Raw genomic sequence first — 11,191 nt, forward strand, 5'->3', positions numbered from 1 at the left:
TTCAATTGTGATTTTAAGAGACACAACATTTTTAAAGGGACAATCCAGTTTAATAAGTGTCAAGTGTCATCTCTCACATGTTTTATTTAGGAGAAACTTCACTTATTCCCTTTAAACTTTCACGCTTTTTGCAGACACCCTCTCATTGTTCAAAAACTTTCACTTTTATGTATCAAATTTTTAGTTTCGTTCACTTTGCCCATTTCGTTAGGATTTTCTGTGAAATCCTAACGGACTAGTGTTAAATTACTAAAATATTCTTATTTTTTATTAAAAAATACATTTTAAAAAAAACTTTTGATCGTGGGTTTACCGGTGGATTTAACCCACCTGTATTATGACCCACATGTCATATTATTATTATTATATTAAAAAAAAAAAGAGAAAAAGATGGGTATTATGCCGACCCATCGAGGGTCACAAGTGCCCTGCCGGAGGGTCACAAGTGCCCTGCCGGTGGGTCACTAGTCACCCGGTGGGTCACTTGTGACCCACAAAGGGTCACAAAGTGACCCACCGGCGGGTCACAAAAGTGACCCCTGGTAGGTCTTGTGACCTCGTTGCCGGGGGTCACTTTGTGAATCGCTAGTGGGTCACAGACCCCTAGCAACGGGGTTCACTTTTTTTTTTTTTTTTTTTTTTATATAATAATTTTTTATTTATAAATAAGGGTAAATTTGAAATTTCTTAAAAAATTAGGGGTATAAAAGACGTTTACTCATTTGACCATTTGATTTAACTGCAAAATCCTAACGGAAGGGGGCAAAGTGAAAGAAAATAAAAATTTGATACATCAAAGTGAGAGTTTTTGAACAATAGAAGGGTGCCTGCAAAAAGAGCGAAAGTTTAGGAGAAGGAAGTGAAGTTTTTCCTTTTCTTTAATATTTTGAAGTTTTAACAGTTATTTATTGCAATTCTATTAACCTAGGAAGTCAAACATTAATTTTTGAGAAATCTAAACAAGTAAGATGACACTTGACACTTATTATAATAGGTTAAAGAAAATTTCATTCAAACAAAATTGAAGAAAATCTGTCATTTTTAACACAATAGAAAGAAACACAAAAAGATTTCTTACATTACTCCGCGCTGTATAGCTTATTTATTTATTTCTTATATTAAGAAACTATTTAAAAGTAGTACCCAATATTTTGCATGCAAATAACTCTAGTATGAACGTTCGTTTAAAATTAACTGTTCAATTAAAGTTATTCCACATAATCTAAATCTAACTTTTAAATTAGACACTGTTTGACAATTAAATCCCAAAAGTAATTTATTTGTACGTGAATCTTTAAAGAGAATATTAATCCAATTCTTTTATCCCACGTTTGAATTAAAAATTTAAAGTGAAAAAGCAAAAAGAAGAAGAAAAATATATTTTTTTCTTCTTCAAAGAGACGGCCAACTAACAAAAGATGATTGCCTTCATCAATCTATCTAATCCTAATAACGATAAATTATTATTATTATTTTATTTTTTAACCAACCTCTTGAACTCGAACATTACCCAGACCGCGCCAAAAAAAAGGTGAGCTGCTAGCCTGCTATTGGTCAAATTCTTAAACATGGGTCGTAGAGAACCACACACGATTGTCACCAACCCCCCGGTAACCGTCACTCTTCCCAACTACCATTCCTACGAAGAACAAGACCGATCGGTGAAAGTCTAAGCTTCTCTCTCTCACTCTCTCTCTCTGGTTCCATGGACGGTTCTATTCAGCGAAGCCAAGGTGCCCCTTCTCTGCCCCCAATCCCTAGGGTTAGGGCTCGGGCTAGGCTTTGGATTTCATTTTCCTTCCTCTTGCTCTGAAATTCTCACTCACTCTTATCGTCTTTCTTCCTCTCTAGAATGGCAGAGCCGGATCCGAGTACCAGCACAGCTTCCTCGTCTTCCGCGATTCATAGGGAGTTCTCGAGCAATGCGGCGTCGTCTTCGAGCGCCTCGCAAGTTCGGGAAGAGGAAGACCACCGTGACCGCGACCAACTTCAACACCGATTTCCACACCCGGAGCTAGAGCACCCGCAATTCGTCATTCCCTACCAAGGAAACCCGAACTTATCGGCTTTCGATGATGCGTCGGTGATCAGGGACGACACGTGGTCCTGCGTTATCGTCCTCCTCACCTTCTGGTTCTTCGGTTTGTCTCTCTCTTTCTCCTTCTCTTCTACTTTATTCGTAATTTAATTTTTGTCCCCCAAATGTTCGCAATATGGTTTTAGTCCACCATATTTGGAATGGTTAGTTTCTCTTTGCTTGTTAGAGTCATAATCTAATTATGCTTTGAGTTTTTCTTAGCTCAATAATTTGGTCAATATTTCAATGGTACAGTATCAATGACTCTGATCCTGGGGGTTTATGGGTCTGTGAATTTACGCCTCGGCCCTAATTGTTCTCTTCTTCTGCAACCTAGCCCTATTTTTGTGCAGTATATGAAGGTGATTGCCTCGTATTGTACTCTTCTTCTTCTTCTTCTTCTGTAGTATTTTTTGATGATGTGTGGTAATCTTGGTCGGTTTATAATAGGTGGAAGAGTTAAATGGGTCAGGCCCTGGGCCTGTGTTATATGGGTTTTCTAAGACTCCGCCTGTTGATACCGTTACCACATGGTCTGAGACTCGTAATGTTTCAGTTAAATTTGATTCTCACCAGGCAAGTTTGCCTTCTCAGATTGTCCATCTCTACTTGTTCTTTTTTTTTTTTTTTTTTTACTGATACAATTCTAACTTCGTAGTTTGTTCTTGAAGCTTGAGATATTCTTATTGACGGGGTGGAGTTAATCTTTTTCTTTTTTCTTCTCATTCAGGAATGGATTTATGTACTAAATAAGGGGTCTCAAATAAATATTTCATATAGTGTGAACTCTCCGAACTACTCCATTTTTCTCATAATTGCCGAAGGTGCATTTTCATCTTGAAATTGTTCTTGTTACATTTCTATTCCTTTTCATTTAGTATGCAAGTTACTCACACACTATAAAAATGGAATATCTCCATTTATGTTGTTTATGCAAGTTTGAGGGTATAGATTTAGTGTATTTAGGAGGGTAATATTGTCCTTATTTTTTGAGGGGCAAATTTTTTGGACAAATTTATCCTCCTAAATGCACTAAATGGATACTCTCCATTTCATTTGAAATGGACAAGATCCGTTTCCAAGTTTGAGTATGATTCCATCAGTGAATAGGTCCATTAAGGGAAAAGGTGGTCCTCATAACACGCAATAAAACCAGCATTATTTGATAGAGCCAATTGTGAAAACGATAATGGAAGTTTAGAGATATATATCTAAGGGAATGTTGTCCGGTTTACGTGCAAAAGTTGGCCATTCAAAAATTTCCAAGTCCTCAGGATTTAAAACTATGCGTCATATATAATAAACTAGCTTCACTGCAGAGGAAAAAAAAAAAACAGAAAGGAAGACCTTGAAAACAGAAGAAACTAAGGTCTTGAAGTGATAAAAATTGTGTGAGAGGGCAGGCCTTCTCTCAATGTTGCAATTGATCACTTGAAATGATGTATATGGCTGTCATCTCCGACTCGCAGAACCATTTAGAAGTCTATAACTTACAACTATAGGTACACCAATTGCCCATACTTATACACCACATATTCCCCTCAAACTCGGTTAGCAAATATTGGACGACTTAATAAATTGCCAGAATTAGGCATTAGCAGCCACATGAGGTGACAAAGATATGCATAAAAGATATCAAAATAATGTAGCTAGTAGTTCTTTTATATAAATAAAAGACATCAAAATAATGTAGCAAGTAGTTCTTTTATATAAATAAAAGACATCAAATAATGTAGCAAGTGGGTTTTTTATTTTATTTTATTTTTTTTAATATATAGATAAAAGATATCAAAATAATGTAGCATTTTTTTTTTAATGCAAATATGGAATATTTGATAAGGGCATGTGAACTGATTGGTTTTTCTTTTCATAACAAATGATAAATGAACAGATATGAGTACAAAGTTTTATTCTATGCTGCCATTGTGGTGTTCAATCCTGTTGCTTCATTTGTCCATCTCTCTATAATAGATTTTTACCTCCAAATGCCACACAAAAAATAAATAAGTTGTATGATCTCTCTTGCTCTCTCTCTTCTTTTTGGGTAATTTTGGAGCTGTAAAATTGAAGTGATATTTGGGGAGCAACCTTCACCTTGAAAGCCGCATTTAGCTATCATAGGCCTACTGTACTTGGAACTTTTATCTACATTTATTTTTTAAAATCTTCTTTCACGCATAATGCGAAGTTTGCCTGTGGTTTTTCATGTATTCTTATAAACTGATTGCAATTGAGCATTTGTTCTCCATATTATTCTGAAGCCAGCACATTGCAGGGAGTGATGGCCTTGCTCAATGGCTTGAGGAACCTACATATCCTAATACCACCTTATCGTGGAACCTCATTCATGGTGAGATGGAAGTTGGAAAGTATCTATATTCTGTTTATTTTAATCCTATACTGATGTTGGCAACTTCTAATTGACCAGGAAGTGGTATGATTACACAGGACATATCAAGGTCTTCTACTTATTATGTAGCAGTGGGAAACTTAAACACAGAGGAAGTGGAGGTAATTTTACAAAAAATTGAACTCTTCTACTATAGCTTACTAGTTTGATAAGTTTATGGCCTCCAAATCCATTTATGATTTGATGAGAAGTCCACAAATCCATTGCTTACCCTATCAACATTTGAAGAGATTATTTTACGGCTAGTCCATCTTGTTCTCTCAGAAGTGATATTGTGGTATAAATGAAAAATAAAATCAACTGACTAGTGCTTAATTCTGTTCTGGAACTTTTGGGCTTCGTCTCCCATTCTATAGCATATTAGGATTGCTTTGTGTTTGAATTGATTAAAGTAAGACAAGCTGCTTGGTTCGGTCATTGTGATCTGTTCTGCTCAATTGAGTGAGCTTGAATAGTAGAAACCTATAAACTGTAATATGGAATTATTTATTTGTTGCAACATCTAAGGAATATGATAGTGTAAAAAACAATTGCTAAAATTGCTTTTGCAATGAGGGTGAATGCAATAGAATTGGAGCAAGATTGTTACTACCCTTCTAGTCTTGCTCTACATGAGTGTGCTGATTCCTTGGCCTTTGCTCGATAATCAAATCGATTAATGTATGAATAATTTGAACATAGAGTTTATCCATTTCCAATATAAGTGTTTTGAGAAATTTTTTTAAAAAAGGGCCATCCCCTTTCTTGTTACTGTCATTAAAACTCTTTCACTATTTGTTCAACATTTTCACTATGGAAACTTTGAATAACCTTGGTATTTTTAGCAACTAAATAGGAACTGTAATTTGTCAAGATTAGGGTAAAATACTAAAATGTCTTTGTTTCAGGGAGCTGGTTATGGTAATGGCTTATGAAGCTCATATAATTTATGTTTGATACTTTTGAAGTGTATGGTTACCAGATATTTACATATTTATATTACTGGAGGGTGAATTAATGTAAGGATTTAATAAATGGTTTAATCATTGTTAATATGAGGATGCCTCTTGATTGAGCCCTTTGTGCCCTAGACTGCCTATATTTAAGGCACTCTAAGAAACTTGGGAGCACAGCCCCAGTTCTATACTTATCACATATTGCTCCAAACTTTCATTTCCATTTAAATTGATTTAAATCTTCCTTTCTAAATGTAATGATATATCCCTATTGAATTTTTTAGTACACTAGGCATTTAGGTTGATTAGTAGACTATAAGTTAGTTGGTGTTTGTGCATCTAAGTAACAAACTATTTTGTGGATACTATTTATAACTTGCTGTCATAAGATAAGCTACTTGGTTGATGGAAATCATAGAGTTCCTGTAATCTTGGAGATGCTAATTTTAAGGCTGTAAACGACCCCCTTGGGTCGGAAGACACCTTATTCTGGCTTCCAACCTGATTGGGGTCGAAACCTCATTTTTTCAACGGAACCGAACCAAAGGAGTGGGGTACCAAACCGAAGCAACACCAACAAGTGACAGGTTTCAGGCAGTTGCCAGTCACTTTGGTCAGTTGGTCCAGCGTTTGGTTTTATACGTCAACACAGTGACGCACACACACACACACACACACACACACAAAAAAGATGGCCCATGCTCTAAAAAATCTTTGCCACTCTTAATGGCCAACTTCACAAAACGAAATCTCAGTCGTAGAAGAACAAGAAGAGGGTGATGATGATGGGATTGGCTGATTGGGCTTTCTATTTGCTCATCCTCTTGGGTTTCTTCATGTTTGGTTGAATGTATGAGAGAGTTACGAAGAGAGGAGATAGATGTGAAACTGAAGAAGGTGAACACAGTTCCCACATTTGCACCCTTCCCATTGATTCGACGGTAGCAGAGTTTTCCATTGCATCTGGGCCGACCACATGTGTACGGCTTCCCTTTGGTCCGGTTTAATAAAATTGGGGTGGCTATTGATTTAATGGTGGCCAAGTCATTTATGGTAAGTTAAATGTTGGGCTACAGTTAAGTGTTTGGTGGAATGAGTTGCCAGTTGTAAAAAGTGGACCTTTGCCATAGAAAGAGGTTCAACTTTAGTCAAACAAGTGTTGTACTATATATGACGTGGCAGCATGTCTGCCCTACCAGAGATCCCTCACGAGCCCTAGCATCTTCAACTCCAACCTGGATGCTAGGACTTCCAATGGTCTTTAGTGAGGCTCAGCTGTGATGTATAGTTGGATCAAAACAGTCTTGAACCAAAACCTTGTGGCAGCTTGTGAGACACAGCTGTGATTACGAACTGGGTCTTACACCAGGCTGGCTTGATTTGGGGTGGCATTGTGACGGAGAGGGGGTTGGGAGGAGAGGACGAGATGCGAGGGCTCCTCACTCCTTAGAACTCTCGATCTGTTTGGACTTTGGGGGTGATTGGCTATGGTTTCCCGAAATAAAAAATTTATATTTATATTAAAGGGTGGTCAGGTCCCTTAATAAACTTCATAAGCCATTACCATAAATTATATTTTAATCAGATTATCCAACACAAGCTATGGTTTTATAGAGTCGGTTTTCCTCAATAAAATGTGGCTAATCTTTTCTGGTTGCTATTGTCTAATTAAAATATTTTAAGCAGTTGTGATATTTCTTCCTCATCATCTTTTATAAATGAGTCTCTACATTAAACAGGTGGAGTTAAACCTCGAATTGAAGGCTTATATACACAATACAACAGAAGCTTATTACAAGTGTACTTTCCCTGATGGTCTGTGTAGTTTGAGCATTTTGTTTCCCAATGGAAATGTCGCAGTCTTAACCTCCCCTAGTACAGAACAGGTGAGACTAGTTTTCTTCTTGATCACCTCCATTCTTAAGTATCTTTTTCTCATTCAGTAAATTGAATAAACTGTGGAGCAGAATTAGAAAATGATTTATATTGTAGGAATCCAACTTCATATATCAGTCTGGATGGTTCATATGTTTGAAAATTTGTGCCAGGGGCACTGTCATGTTGTTTAAATCATTGATTATCATGATATCACCAAATTTGTTAAATTATACCCCATGCCCATGGTTTTGCAATGGAGACATCGGTAAAATACCTTCTTACCGCTCCCCACTGGACTGAATATTTTTCAAATCCAATATGTACAACTCCAAAATTTTCAATTAACCAGGATTTTCTTTGGTTGCTTCAGGGAAAGAACATTGATGAGTGGTACTTCAAATTGTCATATGGACCAAGATGGATCACATATATTGTTGGCATAGGTACACTTAATTATTCCATTTCATAAGGGAATCTTTGTGTGTAAATTTTGTACCTTAATATTTCCTCTTGTAGGTGGAATGACTCTGCTCATGTTACTGGCCTTCAACTTCTTAAACAAGTTCCAATGTAACCGTGAAGATGGAAGAAATATTCAGTTTGGGGAAATGGGATCTGCAAGAGTCCCTTTGCTTCCACACAAAGATGATGATCTCTCAAGTTGGGGTTCATCTTATGATTCTGTGTCAGATGAGGATGGTATTGAAGACTTACTTGTATTGGGTTCCCTTGAAGGGGTGTCACTAGGAGATGGTGAAAACAGTAACAATACCCGGCGTCTTTGCGCAATTTGCTTTGATGCTCCTAGGGACTGCTTTTTCCTTCCATGCGGGCACTGTGTGGCTTGTTTTGAATGTGGAACTAGGTAAGTACTCTCCATAATTTCTGTTCTTTTTTCTTTTCTTCTCTTTTTTTTTTTTTGTTTATTGGTAAAATTTGAACCTGGACCTACTCCAACCTCACCCTGCCTTTTACCACGTGGTCCAAAGTCCAAGAGCTTGTTTTTCTGTCCTTAGCCCTGCAACAAACATATGATTTCAAACTAAAGATGATTAGCGGATGTGCCTATTTGTTTGCCTAATATGACCTATACTGCCTGGACCTAGGTTGGGATCTAGATTAACAACTTACCACTGCACATGTTCTTAGTTGATTGAAGGTTGAAGCATATTTACTATAAAAAAAAAAGAAAGAAAAAGAAAGGTTGTAGCATATTTATACATATGGCTACTTCAAACATCTACTATTGGCGAACCATTTTTTGGCTTCTTCACATTTTTAGTGGATAGTTGCATGATTAACCAAGGTCAAACATAGAATACTTCTCAAGGAAAGTTAATGTCTTTATGTTACAATGATGATGATATAGTTTAAATGTCACAGTTTTAGTTGCGATTATATGTTGATGTCTTGATTATGTAGGTTAGGTACTTCCCAACAAGCCTGAACCCTCTCAAAGCCCAAGATTGATAGAGTAACATTTAACTCAAAATCATTGCCCTTTTCTTTATTAGGAAACATAATTCTCAATATTGGTCGGACACAATTTTCACTCTATCGTCATCTCTATTAAAAACACATTCCACAGCTACACCATTTCTTTCCTTTTAAATTTGGAAAGATCACCTATTAAGACTTGACTGATATAATACTTATCAAAAAAAAAAAAAGACTTGACTGATATAATAGATTTGGCAATAAGCACAAGTTGAACATCATTTATGATCTTTCAAAGGGTAGGCGGCAAACTATGAATATATCCTCGCATAATTGCTGTACAAATTGCCGAAGATCTCAACCCGTGTTGACAGTTTATGAGGACAAAGGATTTGACAGTTTTATGATATGTGATTCATTCTAATCCTTGCAGGATAGTGGAGGCAACTGGCACTTGCCCGGTCTGTCGTAGGCACATGAAGAAGGTGAGAAAGATTTTTACTGTTTAAGCGACAGAACTTCTTGTTAAACGGGCAACGCCTAGTTGAATAATCTGCAACGTGGATTATAATAGCTGGCCACATTATTTATTTCCTGCTGACCAATAGCATTCATCGAGTAGTAGCCGGGTTCTTCGGGTAGTATTTGAAAGTGGGATGACCACGTCCTCTCTTTTTTTCCGATGGGCTTTCCACAAATGTAATACGATTTATTTATAGGAATGTCAGAATACGCACATTGTATTCAATGTAATTGATACGTTTTTGGTGTTTTATCTTCAATTTTCTTTTGAGGGGTTAATTTTTTGGATTTTATCTTTCAATTTTCCCCTGGTTATACCAATTGCTATTTTTTCTTTTAGATTTTAAATCCCTAACGTATTAAATAGCTTTTGGTCTGCTTTGATTCGAGTAGACAGGCTTGCTTTGATATTTTTCCATTCAAGTGGTTGCCTGGCAATGACAAATCTGAATTAGTTATCATATGACAATTCACAACTTTGATATTCTCTCTGTGGATCTCAATGACACAGGCCAAAGTAAAAATTATATAGAATAGCCAGCTTATGTTGCCCTCCTCCCCATCCCAATTTTAAATGCATTGTGCAGTGGATAGTTTGTTTGCTGAAAAGGCTAATATAATCACCTGCAACTGCTTTAATATAACAAAAGTTGAACCCAAATATACAGCATCATCAAAACTCAAAAGGTCAATTACTCTTGCCCCCAGCTTCCAAGAAAATGAGCAATTGAAGGAAATAATATGATGCACCCCCTATTGTTGCATACTGTAACTTTTCAGTTCCTTCGACGGCTGGGAAATCATCATCCCCCGCTCGATTAAATCCCCCAGCCAACCACCCCAAGTTCTTGTATCCTCCTCCAAATAACTTTGTAGCCGCCATCATCGACCTGAAGTAACACCAACAAAACCAATGAAAAATTTTGTTTTCTTTCGAATTGAATTCGAGATAAATTTCATATGGGTCTCTCACAATTGATGCCTAGAGGCTAGAGATCTCAATCCATTTTTTTAATAAGTTTAATAAGGGAGAAATTCTCACCTTAAACCCTCACCACAAGCTACAAGGAGTTTGGAGTCCTTATCAGGAACAGCTTTCTGAACTTGCAATAGAAAATCAGGATTCAAGGTGGTGAAATATTGGCCAGTCCAGAGGCCAATGTAGCCAAAATGCACCCACTTCTTCAGAAGCGTAACGGGGCTGTTGTCCTTGTCCTCGACGAACAGTGGGACGTGGAGAGACCCCGTCACGCGCGCCTTCTCTCTCTCCCACGCGGGTCTGATGTCCAGGAGTGTGAAGCCCTCGGATACAATTGCCGTCGCTGCGTCCTTTGGCTGTATGGGCCGGACGGCGCCGGACTGTATGAGCTGCCGACCATTGCTGGAATATACTGCGCGGACTTGAAGTGTCGCCGCCGCCCTTCTTCGGGTGGTGGGAAGGGGTGGCTTTGGTTGCTTCTCATGCTTGTTCGAGTTCAATGTGGATAAGTGGTTCAGTTGGACAGCCATCTCTCTCTCTCTCTCTCGCTCTCTCTCTCTTTCTCTCTCTTTTATATCCTCAACTCGCTTGTTTGTTGTTATTGCAATGAGCCCTTGCTTTTTGAGCTATTTCTGAACATGCCCATTCAATAGTGTAATTTTAATTTTTAACAATAGTCTCCATCTATAACAATTTGACAAATATGTAGTTAGGAGTGTCAATGTTTACGTGTTTTGTTTAGGTTGTGTTGGGGTGTGAATATAAAATTATATGGGTTAATTTGAGTTATTTAACTAAACGGTACATGCCTCTCAATGTAACTCGCTATTCTCATGTTTGATTCGTACCAGGATTATGGGTCACATGTCGAATTCGTGTTGTATTTAGAGGTATATGTGTAGAGTTGTCAATTCTAATTTGATCAATTTAATTAAACAAGTCAGACAACTCAA

At 37.3% G+C, this 11,191-nt stretch overlaps 2 protein-coding genes across 3 annotated transcripts; one reads left to right on the plus strand and one right to left on the minus strand.

Annotated features, from left to right (window-relative positions):
* The first annotated feature begins 1,642 nt into the window (after positions 1–1,642).
* On the plus strand, positions 1,643–9,512 carry LOC132192040 (E3 ubiquitin-protein ligase APD2). 2 transcript variants are annotated; one of them, XM_059607226.1, is made up of 11 exons: positions 1,643–1,733; positions 1,852–2,141; positions 2,333–2,439; positions 2,528–2,653; positions 2,808–2,901; positions 4,353–4,427; positions 4,506–4,588; positions 7,162–7,308; positions 7,671–7,743; positions 7,817–8,165; positions 9,171–9,512. In XM_059607226.1, the coding sequence occupies exons 2-11, from the start codon at positions 1,853–1,855 to the stop codon at positions 9,244–9,246; spliced, it is 1,419 nt and encodes a 472-aa protein (XP_059463209.1). In that variant the 5' UTR covers positions 1,643–1,733; position 1,852; the 3' UTR covers positions 9,247–9,512. The 2 variants fall into 2 exon arrangements, with proteins under 2 accessions (XP_059463209.1, XP_059463210.1); XM_059607227.1 differs by having other exon boundaries at positions 1,688–1,762.
* A 359-nt stretch (positions 9,513–9,871) lies between these two features.
* Positions 9,872–10,785, minus strand: LOC132161770 (rhodanese-like domain-containing protein 10). The gene is made up of 2 exons (XM_059571950.1): positions 10,302–10,785; positions 9,872–10,149 (listed from the first exon to the last, which is right to left on the minus strand). Exons 1-2 carry the CDS (start codon positions 10,766–10,768, stop codon positions 9,948–9,950), a joined length of 669 nt encoding a protein of 222 aa, XP_059427933.1. The 5' UTR covers positions 10,769–10,785; the 3' UTR covers positions 9,872–9,947.
* Between the last annotated feature and the right edge of the window lie 406 nt (positions 10,786–11,191).

This window comes from Corylus avellana, chromosome ca9 (assembly GCF_901000735.1).
Source record: "Corylus avellana chromosome ca9, CavTom2PMs-1.0".
Taxonomy (NCBI): Eukaryota; Viridiplantae; Streptophyta; class Magnoliopsida; order Fagales; family Betulaceae; genus Corylus; species Corylus avellana.